Consider the following 20,387-nt stretch of genomic DNA (forward strand, 5'->3'; position numbering starts at 1 on the left):
CCCCAGCTGTTCCTCCCTGCCCCGCATGTGATGGTATAAGTGGGGAAACTAAAAGTTTGCCATAAAGCTGGCATCATTAAGCCCAAGTCCATTTATACGAGACATCTGATTCTCACACTGGAAGGAAAGCATTCATCTTTGAGTTTCACAGGGTCAGTTACTGCATGCACTAAAGTCATATTGAGAGGCTGAGGGGCCAGCAAATGAAGTCATGGAATATAAAAGACAGAGAACCTTCCCTTTCTTCTCACTCACATCTACACTCTATTTGCCATGGCTTTTTGAACACAATATGCTCTTTCCTACTTCCACACTTGCACCCAGCTCAGTTCTCCTGGCTGGAATGTTCCCTTTGCTCCAGTGCAGCTGAACCCTACCCATCCTTCAGGACCATGCCACATACTGCCTGCTACCCAAAACTTCTAACTCGCGCAGCCATCAACACAGACCCCTCTCTCTGACCTCCCGTGACCAGTACTGCACGGTCAGCTCCTAACTGTATCTGCTGTAACATGGTCCTTACAGACCTTACCGCTTCCAGATGTATATCTTGTCTCCCCAGCCAGGCTTTAAGCCCTTTTCAGGGAGAGCAGAGCTCATCACACACATACACAAACACAAATACAGAGTTCATAGCACACTGTTTGGTACCCGACACATTCTCAGTAAGTATATATGCATTGATTATTTGGGAATATATATTAGGAGGCAGCTGCACAATCATAGGCATTCTTTTTTTTTTTTTTTTTTTGGTCTTTTTGCTATTTCTTGGGCCGCTCCCGTGGCATATGGAGACTCCCAGGCTAGGGGTCCAATTGGAGCTGTAGCCACTGGCCTACGCCAGAGCCACAGCAACGCAGGATCCGAGCCGCGTCTGCAACCTACACCACAGCTCACAGCAACGCCGGATCGTTAACCCACCGAGCAAGGGCAGGGATCGAACCCGCAACCTCATGGTTCCTAGTCGGATTCGTTAACCACTGCACCACGACGGGAACTCCGCATTCTTATCAAGTTCGGTTGCAAGACAGAGTCTCATGACCCAACCGTATGTTGTCTACAAGAGATTCAACACCCAAAGACACAAACACATTAAGAGTTAAAGGATAGAAAAAGATATTCCGTGCAAATAGTAACTGTAAGAGAGATGAAGTAACTATAGCAGTATCAGGTGAAATAGACTTTAAATTAAAAAATTGGTACAAAAGACAAAAAAAAGTTTTATCAACATTACATATTGATAGAGGGTAAATCTGTCAAGAAGCTATAAAAATTGTAAACATATGTACACCAGGCATCAAAGCTGCAAAGTATGTGAAACAAATGCTGATACATCTGAAAGGAGAAATGGATAATTCTACAGTAATAGTTGGAGATTTCAATGCCCACTTAACAATGGTGAGAACATCTAGGTAATAGATCAGTGAGGAAATGCAGGCTTATTCAGTCCAAAAGTAACTCCCTCCTCCAAATACCAGTGGGAAAGAAAAGGAGCAACGTCACCCCTGTAATTATAAGTGCCTCTGGACCCTTTGCGGTGTTGCTTTTCTATCCCTGTTCAGATGCACTTTACCACCTAAGTTGCCACCTGGGGCACCAGGGCTGCCCTCCTCTCAGGTCACAAGTCCAGGTTCAAATCTCTTCAAACCTCACATAGCAGCAGTGCCAGGGAGATGGACCTATGGGGCATCCAGTATCAGTTATATCCTGTCCCGCCAAAACATGCAGACACTTGTCTGAACCTAGCCTCTACTCAGATTCCTCTTCCTCAGAACAATTTCAAGAGGCCTTTCTCCCAGCTCCTGGGCTGTAGTTAGACACTGCCCCCTACTTATCCTCAACAGGCTCTCTGACCTCAAATTCAGGAAAGACAGATCAGATATTTTTCCTTTCCATACCAGAAGGCCTTGGGTGAAATTGGGCTCACTCCTCCTTGGCCACCAGCTCTGTAGAACATGGTGTGAGAAAGTCACAAATCACATAAAACATAAAAAGGTCTTATAAAATCTCATTCCAGAAGAATGAGGGGAGGAGGATTTCTGCATTTAAACAACTAAGGCTACTCAAGAGATCTTTCACAGGATAGAGAAGATCAGCTACTCCAGGTTTTAAGTTATATTTTCATTATTTATATATAGATATACAAACATATATTTAGTATCCTGTTACACAACTAATTACCAATGAGTAATGCAAACAATAAGTATTAGAGGAGTTCTGAGATCCTGAAGATCAAAGAGGTTTGGAGGTACCTGGGACTTTTGTTTTGTTTTATTTTTGTCTTTCTGCCTTTTCTAGGGCCACTCCTGTGGCATATGGAGGTTCCCAGGCTAGGGGTCCAATTGGAGCTATAGCCACCGGCCTACGCCAGAGCCACAACAACTCGGGATCTGAGCCACGTCTGCAACCCCCACACCACAGCTCACAGCAACGCCAGATCCTCAACCCACCAAGCAAGGTCAGGGATCAAACCCGCAACCTCACGGTTCCTAGTCAGATTCGTTAACCACTGCGCCACCACCCGAACTCCCCTGGGACGTTTTGAATTTGCTACTTGGAATGTAGAATTTTTCATCAAAATGTTACCAACACAGATTAATTTTTATGAGAAAGTACTTTGTGGTGCAAACTCCTTAATTCAAGTTAAATTTCATAATTAATTTTCTCTTTAGCACAGCTCAGCTCTTCCTATTTCTTCTTGTTTTTTTTTATTTTAGAGAAATGTATTTCTTGGGATAAGTTCTTTTCTATTTCCATTTTTTTTCAGTAAAGATTGGCTTGATTAGTTGCATTTGTATTTTTTTGTTAACAGCTTTATTGAGACATAATTCCCATACCATACAATTCACACATTTAAAATGTACACTTTGATGCTTTTTAGTATATTCACAGAGCTGTGCAATCATAGCCACAATCAATTTCAGAATATTTTTATCACTCTCAAAAGAAATCTCATACTCATTAGCAGTCACTCCCATTCCTCCTCAATCCCCCAGCCCTAAGCAACCACTAAATTACTAGGTCTTTATGGAGTTTCCTATTCTGGACATTTGATACAAATGAAATCATACTTTACATCATCTTTTGTGACTGGCTTCTTTCACTTAGGATAACACTTTCAAGATTCATTCATGTTGTAGCATGAAGCAGTACTTCAGTCCTTTTTATTGCTGAATATTTCATTGTGTGGATATACCCCATTAGACTGATCTATTGATAAGTTGATGGACATATGGGTTGTTTCCACTTTTTGGCTCTTAAGAATAATGCTGCTATGAACACCCACATACAAGTTTTTGCATGAATGTTATGTTTTCATTTATCTTGGGTATAAATACCTAGAAGTGGAATCATCAAATGATTGCATCTGACCTTACCTAATTTTCCTAGTTAGCACTCCTGCCATTGTGTTTCCTTTTACAAAATAAAGACAGTAAGAGAGAGAGAGAAGGGCTATACCTGTTCGTGTGTCTGGTCTGAAGTTCTTGAGGGCATGGCAGAATCAAATGATACACAGTTGAAATGATGGCAATCAAAGTGGTGGATCAAAATATCCTACAAAGGAAACGTTCTCTGGAAGAAAAAAAGGTCTAACCTGAGTTGAACTGCACTTATGAAGAGTTGGAGAAGAAGAGAAAGAAGACTTTACAGCAGGGGGCATAGCAAAAGCAAAGTGCTGGTGATTGGACTGAGTATGGAGTACTTGAGAAATAAGCAGCAAGTAGTGGAAGACGAAGTTGGAATGATTTGTGAGAATCATATCATCAAGGGCTTTGAAGGGCAGTTGCAAAGGTTTAAAGACTGAGTTTTATAGCTTTGAAGGAACCATTGGAGACTGTGGTCTAGGGTCATCAGTCACATGATCAGATCAAATGGGCATGACCAGGGCAATGATGGGGAGGAATGGGCAGGGCAGACTGAAGCAGGGACACATATATGATGGCAAGGCCCCATTCTTTGGAGGTTATTGCAGCAATTCAGCACTGAAGTAAAGGCTTTGAGGATAGCCAGCTGGAAGCCAGTGACTTATACTGATTTAGTGGGCAAAAGCAGCATTCATCATGGCGCTGCTTCCCCAAAGGACCTGTGCCTATGTTCAGGGAACTCATCATTTCCCTATTATATAAATTGATTAGGTCATTCGGAGCCGAGATTGATGCCAGGGGTTTGCTACTAATCAAGCTAGAATAACAAGCTGGAGGACAAGGCAGGCCATCTGCCAACTGGGCAAGGAGTAGGTCCAGAGGCACAGAACACTGCAGCAATGCACCCTGTCCCTGCCCTGGGAATCTGGGCAAAGAAAACCACTGAGAGATCTGGCAATGCCCTTCAGCTGCATCTGGAGACTCCAGGGCCAACTCCTGGAACGACACTTCTAGGACTTCTGTCAGAGCTGAGTCAAGTGGAATATGGCCCTAGAGGTCCGTGGCTAGGCTGTCCTCCCTGCCTGTAGGAGCTTGTAGAAATGGGGGTATGGTAGGGATGGGAGAACAGGCAGAGGTGACACCAGCGGTGAGCCCAGGGGAGGCATAGGCTTGGAGAGGATACTTCAAGTGCATTTTGCCAATAATAATAGTCTGCAACGGCAATAATTTGTGTTTACCTAAGGCTCCAGCTGTGCTCCAGAAAAAGGAGGAGGGGGCTCTATGTTCTCAGTGATTGAGACTTTCTGCCCCTCACACAGACTCCTCTGTCCATTTCTGAGCAGATCACTGCAAAACTAACCACATGACACCCAGTACCAGTAAGGCTGGTTCTGACTGTGGTGGGGGTGAAGCCTCTCCCATTTGTCCCTTCCCTAACACAAAGGGGAGTACAATTGGCTCCATCTATAAACGGAAGTAGAATTTCTTGGAAGACCCAACTGTGCCCTGGTTTGGGAAAATCAACATCCCAAGTTAGATGCCTTTTAGCTTCTGGACAGCTCTCTTGCCCTGCACCCCCATCCCCCAGCCTCTAGTCTCCACCTCCAGGCACTGGGTCAGAAAGACTGGGTTTTCAGCCCTTGAAATGCTCCGTGAATAGCGGAGGCTTGGTTAGGAGCCACACTGGGTCCCCTGATGCCTAGGGGACTGATGATGCTACTATTTTGGGTTGACCTTAGCTTGAGTGTTTTCTACGGTGGAGGCCAAACAGTCCGAGATTTGGGGTGAGGGGCCAGCGCTGGATTTTGTCACAGTTCACCCACCTAGGGTATATAAGACAGTCCCTATCATTATCTTCACTTTCTGCTATCTGTATCGTCTCATAATCATCATCAGGGTCCCCCTCTCTGGAAGGGGGGTGGACAGAGAAGGGGCTAGCTGCCAGAAGAGGATGGTTTTCTGTCTGTATGAAGGGTGTTCCTCGACCCAGAACTTAGAGATCCAGGTAAAGCTGGACTGAATCCGGCAGAGAGCTCCCTTTGTAAGGCCGACCCTCCCCCCCGCGGTGTTTCCCTGTTGCCGCGAGGCAGAGGGGGCGACGGTTTCCTCCCCGCACACCCCAGGGCTCAAGAACAGAGCTTTCCCGCCGCCGGCCTTGGAAGCCGGCTAGTGAGCTCCCCCTACACCTCCTCTACCCACGCGGCTGCAGCCAGGTTCTTATTCAGGGTCCCCACCCTGGGCCCGAGGGCTAGGGACCTGGGGTGGCGAGAGGGGATCCAGCATCTGGGTGGCCTCCTCCCTGCCGCACCTTGGTACCCCACTCGCGCTTGACTCCTCCCCCGCCTCTATTCCGCAGCGTCCCCGCCCTGTCAGCACTCTGCTTCTGCGACCGCACCTGCCTGAGGGGTTAAGGGGAAGACACGAGAGGTAGAAAGGGACACAGAGGCTTTGGGGAGCACAGCGCATCAGGGTGACCCGCTCGTGTCCGCCGCGGGTCCCCGCAGCCCCAGCGCCGCCCGCCCCGCGGCTGCGGCACCGATGCGCTGTCCGCGGTGCTGACGCCGGCCGCCCGTTCAGTCGGGAGGGGGAGGAGACTCCCTCCCTCCTTCCCTGGCAGCCCGGATCCGGGTGACCCCCACCCCCACTCCGAAGCGGGATCGTTTCCCCCAAAGGAACCCTCCGAGACCTGGCGCTGTGTATGGATCAGGGAGAAGAAGCGAGCGAATGGGAACTTAAACTTCAGAGTGGAGCTGGAGAACCCGGTGTCGGGGGATTAGTGTGGTTCGGCCTCCAGCACCTGAGACCTCAGGGCACCATCAAGTTGAGCAAAGTTTGATGTTAGCTTGGACATAGGGATGGATTCAGGAGCCGAAGCGCAGGGAGGGACAGAACGGGGTTCCCTGGCGGGGTGGTAGCCAGCACCGCAGTCCGGACACCTGCTTCCATGCCCCGCATTAGTGCCTCCAGCACTACCGGGAGGCGTCGCAGCAGCCCAACTCCCCACCCCTTCCCTCCCTTCCTGACTCCCCACCCCTCCAACACCCCGCCCCGGGCTCCAGTGACTCCGCCTCTCCGTGCCGGGCGGCTCTCTGGCTGGAGCTGGAAACGGAGCGCTTCCCCGGACTCCGCTCGGTTCCGAGGCTCGGAAGCCGACGCCGCCAGCTCAAGCCCGGGGGCGGGAGCTGGACTGCCCGCGAAGCCTGTGCCAGCGAGCAGCTGAACCTGGAAAGCCTCATGGGACGCCCCGGGGGTCTCTCTTCGTGCCCTGTTGCCACGTCCCAGTTCTAGGCGCCCGGGCTCTACAGCCCGCCCCGCCCGCAGCCCGCGGCCTGTCTGCAGAGGAGTATGAGGCCGGGGGCCCCGCGGACGCCGGCCACAAGGCGGCAGGGGCCTAGCTTCAGACCCCCGCGCCCGAGGGCTGTGGGTGAGGAACCTCGGGAGCCCTCCAGGCGTCGGGGCGCGGAGAGGAGCGCCCCAACTCGGGCGCCCGAAGGGCCGCGGGACCCGTGTGCGGCCTGAGCGCCGAGGAGGAGGCGGAGGCGCCCTGCCGTCCGGGCTCTGGAGGAGGCGGCGAGGGGCTCCGCGGCAGCCCCCGACTCCTGGCCACCATCCTCACGCTTCTGCTCCCGCCGGGGGGATGTCGCGGCCCGGGCCCCGAGCGCCGCCCCGGCCCCGGGGCTGAGCTCCGGACCATGTCCTCCCGCAGCCCCCGGCCCCCGCCCCGCCGCTGCCGCCGCCGCCTGCCGCGCCCCTCCTGCTGCTGCTGCTGCTGCCGCCGCTCGCACCTCAACGAGGACACGGGCCGCTTCGTGCTGCTGGCGGCGCTCATCGGCCTCTACCTGGTGGCGGGCGCCACGGTCTTCTCGGCGCTCGAGAGCCCGGGCGAGGCGGAGGCGAGGGCGCGCTGGGGCGCCACGCTGCGCAACTTCAGCGCGGCGCACGGCGTGGCGGAGCCGGAGCTGCGCGCCTTCCTCCGGCACTACGAGGCCGCGCTGGCCGCCGGCGTCCGGGCCGACGCGCTGCGCCCGCGTTGGGACTTTCCCGGCGCCTTCTACTTCGTGGGCACCGTGGTATCGACCATAGGTGAGCGGCGCGCCTTGCGCGCGACTTTCCTCTCCGCGCGTTTCACCTGCCGCCTATTCCATTGCCCCGGGTTCAACCGTGTCCCTCCTTCTGATGCCCGGTTGCCTACTTTCATCTCGCCCTCTCCTCCGCTCCCGTCCCGTCCTCCTGCCCCTGTCTCTCTTTACTGGCTTTCGGCGGGGGCGGTGGCCTGAAAGGCCCATCTTTGGCGCTCACCTTGCAGTGACTGCCTGGCGGAGAGGTCGAACGGGGAGAACCCTCACCCCGGCGCTGGGCAGACCCGGGGCCGCCCCCGCTCCAGCACTTGCCAGCTGCGTGGCCTAACCGCTTGTGCCTCAGTTTTCGCCTCTAAAAAAAGGACTTGGGAAAACAGGTATCAAGGGCCTGCTGCTTTCTTATTTTTCACGCCCCCTGGTCCTGCGTTTTCTTATCCAGGTGATTTGGAAAGCTCCTTCTTGCTCCACTCACGGCGTTTTTATCTCCTTTCCCTTCTTCCTCCTTCTTTTAGCATGCCTTTTCTCTGAGCCCTCTAGCTCTTTTACCCTGGGGAAGACGACCGCTTTCTCCAGACTCAGCCCTAAACTCCTTCCCACGTTTTTCTACATGATCCACTACCCTCTCCCAAAAGAAAGGCCCATTAGACTTGGAGAGTGGGACTTTCGCCGCTCTTGCTCTGGGCCCCTCTCGGTTTTCTCCCCTTACTCCCTCTACCCCACTCCAACTTCCCCTCCAATTTCTTGACCTCTCTTCTTTGTTACCTTGCCGTCTTTGCCAACCAGTAGTGGCACCAAGGGGTAGCTTGGTGCAGGGGGTAGTTCCTCTATACTTTCCATCATCCCTTCCTTTTATTTTTGGTGAACCAATTCATGATTTGGACACTGTACAAACAATGCTGTGGGAATATTCCTTGAAGCCCCCACCTCCTTTCACCCCTCTTCTGAGCGTCTCCTGTAGAGATTCTGGAATGACTGCTCCCCACTCTACCCAGTTTCACTCTTTCTTCTTCTCACCCACTTTCCCCATCCCCCCTTTCCTTGGGACCTGGGTGTCATGTGAAACAGCCCTCCTCCCCTGACTGCCTAGAGTGCAGAATGAATACAAGATTTTCACTTTGGCGAGACTTTGTGTGTGCCCCATCCATTTACATTCTGGAGTCCCAGAATGGAAGAAGGCAATTGGTTGGTCATGAACTAGTCACCCCAAGGCACTGTTTCCTGGTGGTAGTTTTGGAGGAGGCGGCAGCTGGGTTCACTAGGCTGAGAGGTGAGGGATTTCATTGGCACAGCTGCTGTGGGTGGGTTTGGGGCTGGTTTGGTATGCCAGCTTAGAGAGGGGGCATGGACTAAGTGACCAGTGTAAGCTGTTGCAGATGGCTGCTGGGAAGCAGAAAGACCGCATCCATGTGCAGAAGATGAGCAGCTCTCTGCACGTATATGTATAGTCTATGAAAGAGCTTCCTTTCAATGAATTTTCATGTGTCATGTTTGATCTGATGACTTTAAATAGAAAAGGCAAATATGGCCCAAGTCCAAAGCACACACAAATTGGATAAAAATATCCTTTAAAAGCTATATCATGTTGTTATGGTGATTGAAGATATAAAATGACCCCCTTTTAAAAAAATCCCCTTTTAAGAGCTGCATCAAGTTGCTATAGCAACTAGAGTTTTTTTTTTTTTTAAGTGCTTTAAAAGTGCTAAAGACGCCTAGTCCGGGAAGATGACATCATGTGTTCATAGCTCATTATTGATTAGTGCTCTTCCTCTTGTAAACACACCCTTTGCTTTTACCTAGAGGCTCACCTGTGTGCAAACTGGGCAGCCACAACATTCCTTTCCCATTGATGGGCTCTGACTTTGGCTTCCTAATGGAACCCTCCAGCTAACGGGAAAGGAAATAGCAAGTGTCCCCTTCCCCTGTGGTCATGAGTCCATCCAAATGGGGCCTCATTCCACTGACCTGTGGTCTCTGTTCCTCTCTGATGAGTTCCCATCAGTGTTTCATTCACTGCCCAGCCATGACTTCTAAAGCTTCTCTCAGCTCTTTGCACAAAATCAAGTCTGCATGTTGGCAAATTGTTCCAAGCCTGAGCCTTTAATCTACTGGCAGAATTGGCCGTTCCTCAGTCAAGCAGACTTTCATGATTTGTGTTTTGGGATGTAGGCAAGTGTAGGAGGGCTACGCTGAAGCTTTTGGCTGTGTTACAAATGACCCAGCACATTGTTTCCAAAATCTGCTGCAGGGAAACATTTATCTCTGAAAGGTGCTGCACTCAGGGACCAGAATCAGCCTGTGGACAGCTCAGCATTGAACTAGCCTTTTGCAGGCATGCCAGGAGAGCCACACAAGGAGCAGGGTCTCTGTTCAGTTATCCACCTGCTATCGTGGTCTGGGGCAGTGCTCCAAATCGGTCACTTCTGTCAGTCAGACAGGTTTTGCTGAATCCTGAAGTAGCATGATTGTTTTCAGCCTTCTCTTGCAAAATGTACTTGGATGAGATTTAAGGAAAGACCTACATATGTCAGTTTCTCTTCTGCTTATATAGTTTCTTTGCCTTGAATGCCCTGAGTCTTCAGAGACAATTATTATTATTACTGGTGCTTTTATTGATATATAGTAGCTCAGGGAGCCAAAGCTGAGTCCAAAATGGGCATTCAGGGTTCTCTATCTGCTACCTCATCCCAGCGATGAGAAAAATTAGCATGCCTTCAGTTTTATTTGGTCAGTGAATACCACAGTGTGTTCAGTCTGTGCAGCAGTGTGGACGTTTCTTTTTTGTGTTGTGTAGACCCAGCTAAATGATTCATCTAGACGTTAGTATAGAAAACGCTTCCTTCCAGAGTTCCCATTGTGGCTCAGCAGTAATGAACCCGACTAGCATCCATGAGGACGCGGGTTTAATCCCTGGCCTTACTTAGTGGGTTAAAGATCCAGCATTGCCGTGAGCTGCAGTGTAGGTCTCAGAGAGAGCTCAGATCTGGCGTTGCTGTGGCTGTGATATAGGCCAGCAGCTGCAGCTCTAATTCAACCCCTAGCCTGGGATCTGCCATATGCCACGGTGTGGCCCTAAAAAGAAAAAAAAAAAGAATGAAAGAAAACTCTTCCTTCTTTCTTCCCATAAATATGATACAGTGTATATATCAGGCCCCAGTACTGTATGCTGAAAGGTTAGAACTTATTCTGTAAGGCAAAGGTTGAAGCATATTCTAACAGGAGCAGTTGGATTGCAGTGTTCTTGGGCATCACATCTTGGCTAGCCTCACTAACGATGATTGGAACCAGGAGGGGTCCTTTGATCCAGTCCCATGTGGCTCAGAGTGTTAAGGGACCTGTCTCAGGTCAGTTAATTATGTGTTCAGCCGCATCCAGAATCCAAGTTATGTAGTATTTGTTCTACCAGTTTCATTCGTCTAACTGGTAAGCACATTCTTGTTTGAAGCTGAAGTATTTATAGTGGGTGTGTGTGTCTGTGTATCTGACACCGCACACAGGGCTGAGCAGGAGGATTGGTCTGTTGGTTGAGCCAACAGTTGATTAAGTCCAGAGAAAACTTGAAGGATCAGACCCATCTTAGAGGTCAGACAGACTAGAAGCATCTGGTAAGTCGTAGACAGCTGGGAAGGCAAGAGCCAGTACCAGAACGTCAGAGACAGGAGGGCCCAGCAAGTAGGAGACATTTGGGTAAACTTTGGTCCAAGAACTCTCTGCCTTTGTGTGTGTGTGTGTGTGTGTGTGTGTGTGTGTGTGTGTGTGTGCATGCGTGCATGCGTGTGTGTACGTGGAGGAGAGGAAAGGGCAGAAATGGGCCTTCAGCCAGAGGGAGACAGAAGAAAAGTTCACTCGTGGCCATGTGCACTCAATGTTATATGAAATGTCATGACAAGATGGAATATTTCTCCTGACATTTGGCTTGAACAGGGCCCCATGTCCAGAGTGAGGTAATTCGCAGCTGTGTAGACACACATGTGTGTCCATAGGACACAAACCCAGTGGGAAGATTTGCCGTTGATTGTTCAGTGGTAGTCAAGGCTGAATTGAAAGTCAATCTGAATAGCTCAAGCTAAGTGAAAATCCACTCTGTGGTCTAAACTATTCATATTGATTGCTTACACTAAACTGAAATCCTGGGCAACGATTATTTCTCCCGTTTATGCTATGTGACATATCCCTAAGGGGTTGAAATCAAGTTTGTTTGGATGTAAACGCATCCGTTTATTCGTTCCTCCGTTTCACAATATCCAAGGCAAGCATCACTCATAACCATGCATGTGTGGCCTTCGGCATGTTGTTATCTGCATCTCCTGTGATTACATGACCCCTAAAGATAAAGACAGTGGCTTATGTTCGTTTAGGACTAAACAGTGTTCTTGCAGGCAGTTTCTAGCTCAGCGATACTCAAACAATCCAAAGAATATTAATCCATGATTTCACCTCCTAAAGGATGGTTTTATTGGTTTGCTTTGAAAAGATTAAAAGGAAACTTCTCCAGTGGGGTTTTAATTATGCAACGGCTGTCAGATTTACACATAGGGGAGAACATATTTAAAAGTCTCTCTCAAATGGCAGCCTGATATAAACAGAAATATTTTTGCTTCCTTTTATTAGGTTTTCTGGCAGCGTATTTTAGCTATAAAGCTGAAACCATGCCGCTATAGACGGGATGGTGTAGGTATGAGAGATGTCACTTTTGGCACTGCATAATTTAGCTTGCTACTTTCAGAATTAGGCATACTTAATTATTCAGCTGCGAGATTAGTAACGAGTCCTAACTTTTTTCTTCTTCTTTAACATGGAGTTTTAGAAACGTTTTTGCTTCAAAGGAACCTAAGACATTATAGGACCGAAATGTCATTACCACATTTACATTTGGTTTTCTTCGGACATATATGTAGTCCAGCTGGAGGTGGCTCTGATGCCGGGAGTGAAATACATCACCCAGAAGGAGAGGAGCATCTTTGCTCGTTTATTCTCTCATCAGCTATTTTTTTTTATATATGGGAAGATGATGCTGTGATAACTTTGAAGGACGTTTAGGGAGGGAAAAACATCCAGCATTAGATTTGAAGCTCTAGATGGAGAGCAAAGAAATGCATTCTGTTCATGGCTCTGTCCTCAGCACCCAGCACCAGGCTAAGCACATTGTAAATGCTCAATAATTAAAATAACTCAGAATACTCTGCCCTAACACAACTGTTTTCTTTTCCCCTGTAGTTCTTTGTCATACTGTTTGTAGGCAAAAGAAAGGGAACGAATTGATGAAGTGCTGAGCTGCTTTTGGTAACATTTTATCATCCGCGTTGTTTCCATGTCTCCACATACCCTTCCCATACTAATTTTAGTGGGTGCGTAATATTTTATCTAATTGATAAATTGGTGTTCTGTAACGGACTGCCCCTATTGCTGGGTACCTGGGCATGGTTCCCAGGTTGGGGGGACTATTTCGAGTAAGGCCAGAGGGATCATCTTTATGCAGCTGGCCCTTTCTTTATACAATATTTCCTTGGGTTAAATTCCCAGCAGTGAAACTGACAGTCAGGGGACACTGAAACTTCATGGCTTGGGGGGCCAGTCCCTTTGGAGTGAAGGACTGTCTGATCTCTCCCCAGCTGAGCCTACAACCTCCACAAAGCCTAGAAGAGACTGGACTGTGACCTAGCTAACCGGTCCATGGAAACAGGCCACATATCCACTTGGTTTTCGCCAGGATCGCACTCAGTCCCAGGGGCTGAACTGACCCCTGAACAAGGCTGTGGCTTCAAGCATCTTTAGTCTCCCTTTCTTTGGTGAGAGCCTCATCCTCTGGGAAATCTTGGATGAATGGAGAAGGTCAGGAAGGAAAACAGGAGCAGATCCCTGGTCATCAAAGACAGAGGAAGGGTACCTGGACCCTCCTCCTCCTGTCCCCCACATTCCCAGGGATGTCACTCCTGGGCCAAGACAGCCTTCTTCCTTTTGTCCTGACTCTGCCCAAGGACCCCAGCCTGAACTGGCCCAGAATTGTGCCACCTGGAGCAAAGACCTACCTCCAGAGTACTCTAGCTGGATAGTGCCGTAAAGTCCTCCAGAACTTTCCCCAAGAATTTAGATCATTTTGTCGACAAAAGCCAACAAGCAGCCCAGCGCAGAACCCAGAGGGTAGTTGAGCTGCTCTGACTGGGGGGAAGGAGCTGGAGCCCCGCACATCGGGCCTCCCTCTGGATGCCATGCACCCTCCAAGGCTTCTCAGAGGAGCCCTAGAGCTCCTCCAAGACCAACCTGAAGAAGGCTAACTTAGCCTTCTTCCTCATTTTACGTATGTTCCGAGAAGGAGAGAGGTTGTCCAAGGTTGCACAGCAAGTCAAAATGGCATTTGCTGAGAGCTGGAGCTGACCCAGGACCTGCCTGTGTGGATTCTGAGGTCCTTGAGCTCTCAGGCTGCCTTGGAAGAGTTTCCTGAATACAATCTCAGTACCTCCGCCCACCCCTCTTTCATACACACTCACACTGCCCAAATGATGGGACAAGGACAAGATCCAGCCATGGCTCTTCTGAGCAGATAGCAGACTTCCCAGACAGGGTGAAAGTCAAGTCATAAATCAAGGACAAAGGGGGAGGAGCTTGGAGGGAGGAGGGGAGGGCATCTGAAGAGCAGCCAAGTGCCTTGGAGAGGTCCTCCAGGGAGAAGCTCCTGCTCCATCTGAAGGTGGTGGTGGAACCTTAGGTCTGTGTTTGAAGGTGGAGCTCAGCATCCCCACCCCACTACAGCGGGACTCTCCATGCCCTTGTAAGGCAACCTCAGATTCAGAGGAGCTGAGACAGAGTGAAAAGCCACTGTGTTCCTAGGTTCAACCCCAGCCCTGGGTCTTCCCCAGTCTCCCAAGCCCTCCCCTTGTCCAGCTCCACCAACCTTCCCAGGATCCAGCGCTTGGCCAGGGGCTGTCTGCCAGCAAACCAGAACATGTGTGGGGCTGGCTGAGGTGGGGGCGCTGGGCAGTCTCAGCCTCTGATCGCATCTGGGGTCCATGGCAGGGTTTCTACGAGGAAAGGGTGCAGGGGCAGAGGACTTTCCATGGGATTGAGAAAGTACAGGGGATGTGCTGGCAGAGAGAGAGTGAGAACTGAAGCCCCTTGGTCCCCACCCTCAGCCGGCTCTTGGCTGCCACCACGGCTGTCAGGCTCTAGCCCAGGAAGTTCTGTCCTAAACCAGGTCCTCCCTAGCCAAATGTCAGGTCTAACTTTTCTTAGGGGAAGGTAGGCCTCCTCTTCCAGCAGCCAGCGTCTCTGGTGGTGGTTGCTCTGGACCCCGTCTGTGAGTGTCGCCTCCTCCCTGGGCTTGGGCAACCCCAGCTCACTCGCAGGTCAGTGGGAAGGGCATGCCAGGGCCCTGTGAAGGATTGGCCTCTAGGGGACCCGCTCTGTCTGCCTCCCCCAGATCTCAGAGGACAACCCCAGGTGACCCCGGCTGGCACTTCCAGAATCTTGTAATTTAAGTTTTATGGTGTCCAGATACAATGTCATTATTCTCGCAGTAGCAGATATCATGGACCAGGAAGGCAGCATAGCAACAGAGCAGTGCTTCTTCAACGATAAAGTGCATGCGAATCACCAAGCTCTTCGCAAAGTGCAGGTTTCTGTTCAGTAGGTCTGGGTGGGGCCTAAGACTCTGCATTCCTCACAAGCTCCCAGGGATGCCCGTATTCTCAGTTCCCAGACTGCACTGGGCGGAGCAAGGGTGTAGAGAAGCAGCAGTGAGTCGGGGACTGGCAGCCTGGACCCGCTCTGCCCTTCCCTGGCTGCAGATAGGACACCTCAGCACGTGGGGCCTCAGTGTCTCCATTCCTAAAAGCAGTGCCGGGGTCATTGGGTCCCTTCCAGCTCTGATGTTCTCATATCTGGGAAGACTATTCGCTCACATCCTCTGGCGCAGTTTAGCACAGGCTACACGCACCGAGTCCACAGACTGAGTCCTGGTCCCAGTTCTGCCACGTACTAGCCTTGTGCTTCTGGTGAGAGGATGTGCCTCTTTTTACCCCAGTCTCCTCCTCTGTAAAGGGGGGAAAACCATGCTTCCTGCCCCGTGGGTGACTGAGCTACTCTGTGTATGCGGCGCCTGACGAGCCCTGGGAAAGCATCAGCTCCTTGGGACCTGGTGAGCCTGGTTGGCGAGCCCTGCGCTGCCTGCCTGCCTGCGGGGAGGAACACCAAGGTGCAGTTCATCCCCGAACCACCACTCTGTGTGTGACCTTCTGGGTCTCGGCCACCCCTGCAGTGTGGCATCTGCCACCCTCTTTTCCGCTGTCTCTGAGCATGGTGCTGTCCTTCACTGTCACATAATTGGCCTGGGGGTAGGGTGCTTTTCAAAATGCATTTTCTTTGGTTTCTCAATGAGATTGTCTGTTTTTGTTGTTGTTGGCTTTTTGCCATTTCTAGGGCCGCTCCTGTGGCATATGGAGGTTCCCAGGCTAGGGGTCGAATCGGAGCTGTAGCCACCGGCCTACGCCACAGCCACAGCAACTCGGGATCCGAGACGCATCTGCAACCTATACCACAGCTCACGGCAACGCCAGATCCTTAACCCACTGAGCAAGACCAGGGATCGAACCCGCAACCTTATGGTTCCTAGTCGGATTCGTTAATCACTGAGCCACGATGGGAACTCCTCAATGAGAATGTCTTAATTGGTCCTCACGTGTGTGCCCTTTCATCTTTTTTAAGGACGTATTTGGTGAATAACTTAGTGATTGAGGGGTGGTATAGACCATGTCTCCTGGTGCAGCTCTGGTCCCCACCCCCGGGACAGAGCCCCAGGGAGCCACACCCCTACCCCCACCTCTGGGTTTAATGGGCTGGGGAGCTTGGGAGATGGTGGAGCTGAGACCAACAGAGAGGCCAGGTGTGGCTGAAGTCACGCTTCTTTGAGGTGGATCTAGTGCTTGGACCACAGGTGGAGGGGCTGCAGGGCAGCACTGAGGCAAATAGCCCCATTATGGTTGGGAGCCTGGGTGCTGCTCCAGGTTCCCAGACCCAAACCTCGCCTACACCCTTCACCCTGGGCTACTGCAGCTCCCGGGTGGGTGGAGAAAGCATCCCCAACCCTAGGGCAGGACTGCAAAGGGCCAGGCCCAGTACACTCCCCTCTCTAGCCTCCACCATGTCAGCAGCCAGGGCCTTTGTTCTAGGGAGCGAGAGGGATAGATGCCCTCTCTGATTGTCACTCCCCCCCAAAAAACACACACGTGTTGTGCTTGCCTGTTTACTGAGTTTTACCCACATTTACTCAGGAACCTCCCCCAAACCCTAGGTCATCAAAGAGGATGGTATTATCCCACTTCATAGATGAAGAGACGGGTTCAGAGAGGGTAAGTGACTTGCCTGGGGTCACACAGCAAGGGAGTCAATTGCAAGAGAGAGGATTCAGGGCTCCTGACTGTATAGCATTCTCCCTGCCACCCCTGAGCCTTGCATGACCGCAGAGGGGGCACGAGTCACAGCCCAGTCTGGGGTCTGCTGGGTCAGAGGGGACAGAGGAGGTGAACAGGAGGAATCATCAGCAAGGGCCCAAGCACAGATTTGGGATTTGAATTTGGCTGTGCTGTGCTCACTGTTGCCCCAGAGGCTACGCTGAGCTGAGGGCTGCCTGCTTTACCATCCATCCCAATGCTGTGCCCTTTGTGAGCGAGGCTGCGGGCAGGCAGGAGAGGGTGGGCGAGCAGTGCTTCATGCAGAGAGAGCTCTCTAGAACCCTGGGAGCTGCATTGATGGGCACCTTGGGGGCCCACTGCGCCAAGCCCCTGCCCAGAGAAAGGAGCCTCATAACCTGAGGGCCCTCAGCCTGGCACTTGGGATAGCAGCAGTGGGCATGCAGAGGTGGAAACAGAAAAGCTAATGACCAGAAGGTCCGCACTTGTGCACTCGGGCCAGGGAAGTCTGGGGACACGGCCAGCTCAGGACTGCTCAAGGTCATGTCCTGGAGGCAAACCCACACACTGGGGGAATGCGTGAAACCTGCAAGCCAAGCACCTGGAAGTGCAGCCCCATCTCTAGCCACTCCTAACTTCTGGCCCATCCCCGCTCCTCCCCAGCCTCCCCCGCCTCCTCCACAGCCCCATCCCTGAACTCTAGGCATCTTCAGCCTCCTGGCCATTACTCATGCTGTCTTCTCCACCTGGACTGCTCTGCCCTCTCTCTGCACTTTCCACCAAGGGAATCCAGCCGTCAAGGCACAGCTCAAGTGAGGCCACTAGAGCAAGACCCTCTTGGAGCTCCTCTTACTGCCCCAGACATGTGGTCGTTATCTCTTTCTAGGTCCGTTTCCCTGGCAATAAGGCCAGCCTCTGGTCAGTGGCATAAGGGATGTCAGAAACTGGCATGGGACCTGGCACTTAGTAGGTGTCCTTTCTCCTTCCTCCAGGCCAGGAGCTCTGTCTTAGTAGTGCCCGTCACAGCTAGGATGAATGACAGTAATAGCCATATGGCAGCAGCCATGCACTGAATGACTACTATGAAGTGGGCACTGTGAGTGGAGACGGAGATAATTAAAAAGCAAAGAGGTAGTTTCTGCAAAGCATGGAGCATAGGGCTTGGCACAGAGTAGGTAATTAATCAACATATGTTGAATGGACGGAATGAATAAGTGAGTGTGAATAACTGAAAACCCTGGACTGCTGCAAATAATAAAGAGAGAGTGGAAAAAGCTGGGCCCAGGCTGGGCTCCAGGAACCTCCCAGCACCTCCCACTCCCTCCCTGCCCTGTGGAGCCCGAGGGGCTGGCTGTGCACTGGCCCTTGTGCTGGGCCATTGGTTTAGCGATCTCTCAGAGGCTGGCAGGTGTGCAGCAGCCAGCCAGCTCATTCTGGCTGGGGCTCCCCTGGCTGACAGGGCTGTCTCCGTGGCTCTCTGAGTCAGCTGGGTCCTTGTCCTGCCCTGCCTGGGGCCCAGCAGAATTACTGGAGTGAAACCCAAACTAGATGATTCTGAGCCTCAGTCCCCAGCACCCCAGCAGTGGTGGGGAAAGTGCAGTCTTGGAACAATGAGGCCAGGGTTCTGGTCCCAGCTCTCCCACCAGCTCAGAAGCCCCATCTGGCCCTGGCCTTGGCAGCAGCCCTCAGCCACAAGGAAGCCCTACTGAATTCTGCCTCTCAGCCCAATAGTTCCCCCTTCTCTATCACCAGCTCACAGCACATCTCTTAGAAAGCAGATATTGACACTGTAAATCAGCTATAATGGAAAAAATAGATATCATTGTAAGCAAAAAAAGAAAGCAGATATTGGTTCAGAAATTAGAAGTTTTATCAGTGACTAAATGCAATTCCACAAATCTGGAAAACCAGCCCTACTCACACAGCCCAGTACTATCACGATGCCTCCAAAAATACTCGGGGAATCTTTCATTGGAATGGGGTGTCCCAGCTCTCTGGAAAGTTACAGTTGAGATAAACACAAGCCCCAAATCGTACTCCGCGTGACTTCTCCTTAATCCTTTCCAAATGGCCACGATCTCATTCCCTTGCTGCCAAGTGTTCTGAATTCTGAGCGCCTTGTGGTGAGCTGCTCACACCAGGACCTGCCAGAAAAGCTGCAGGGACAGCCCAGGCCAGAGAGGGAAGAACAAAACTCTGCCCATGTCCAGGGCACCTGCAGGGCCTGACCCTGGCGGTACTTGGGAGCCTGTCTCTTCTGTTCTCTGCTTGTCACCGGCCTTGGCACACGGGAGGGGCTCCGTGAATACATGTGGAATGCACATAAATGTGAATAATTGGCCCTTTCTGAGATTTTTCAGCTCTACCTAGGTGCCTGTCTAAGAAAAAGTAAAATATGAAAATCCTCACGTACATATCAGGTAATGATTCACTTTGTAAAAGAAAGCTTCAGTTTGTGAAGGGCTTCTGTAAGCAGCCAGGTACCATCATGCATTTAAAGCGAGATGCGATCTGCAGTCAGTATGTCAGGAACCCAGCAGGTGTATTCAGTCCCCTTGACTGCCATCGCCACCATCACACAAATCCCTAAGGCAGCGCCTTCTCTAATGTCAAGTGGTTCTGGTCAAATGAGTGAGCAATACACATGACCCAGTGGGCAGTTCGGAAGCGTCTATGACGAGCTGCCATGGGTGGTGTGCCTTGTATGGACTGGAGTTGTCCAGGTCCACTGGAGCAGTCCAGCTGATGGAGCATATGCCCAATGTATGCAAAGGGCCTTATAAAGCTCCTCTGTGTGCATTGTTCAGCCAGGCAGGTGGATACTGTACCTGTCTCCGTTTTAAGAATGAAGACATCTGCATCACCAAGAGACAGTGTGCAGTGTGACAGAGTGGTTAGGGACAGGGACTGAGGATGGTGGCCTGGGTTAGAATTTCAGCTCTGTCCTTCAGCAGCAGGGCTGCCAATAAACACCTCCTGCTCATTCCCTGAAAAAGTCCAGCTCCCGGCCTTTCTCTCCACCCCTCTCCAGTCCCCCAGAAAAGACCCATCCCAGACCAGCCTCACATTCTTTGGCCGTCTCATCTATAGCAATGTTTTTCTCTGTCCCATTCGAGCAGGTACTCTGTTCTACCCCTGAAGCTCTCACCTTCTGACCACTACCTCTATCCTTCCAGCTCTCATCCTCTGTTGCCCCAGTATAGTATTCCTTGGACTCCAAACCTGCAGTCTCACTGATGCTTTCATCTTCTTGGAACCCTCATTTCTTTTCTAATCCAGTATGGACTCACTCCTTCAGCAAGGACCCGTAACATCCTTGCCCCTTCCCTGCCCTGTGCGCCCCACTGGAACCATCAGAATGCCGGCTTTCCACCTCTTCCTTCCCTGTGCCCCAGCCACTACCTGTGGCTGGAGGAAACCATACAAGGATACTAACCGATCCAACTTTAAATCAGTGACCTTGGAGACCAGCTGAACACACTGTGCTGGCAGATCCTCCTACTACCTTCCTAATCTATCAGTTCACCACTGATCCCCCCTCT

General features: G+C 51.2%; 1 protein-coding gene across 1 annotated transcript in view; it reads left to right on the forward strand.

Annotated features, from left to right (window-relative positions):
* The first annotated feature begins 7,035 nt into the window (after nt 1-7,035).
* Nucleotides 7,036-20,387, forward strand: part of KCNK12 (potassium two pore domain channel subfamily K member 12) — a 49,238-nt gene continuing 35,886 nt past the window's right edge. Inside the window, exon 1 of the mRNA XM_047779223.1 lies at nt 7,036-7,448. Coding sequence (XP_047635179.1) covers nt 7,058-7,448 — 391 coding nt within the window. The 5' untranslated portion in view covers nt 7,036-7,057. The remainder of the gene's footprint in view (nt 7,449-20,387) is intronic.

Source organism: Phacochoerus africanus, chromosome 5 (assembly GCF_016906955.1).
Source record: "Phacochoerus africanus isolate WHEZ1 chromosome 5, ROS_Pafr_v1, whole genome shotgun sequence".
NCBI lineage: Eukaryota > Metazoa > Chordata > Mammalia > Artiodactyla > Suidae > Phacochoerus > Phacochoerus africanus.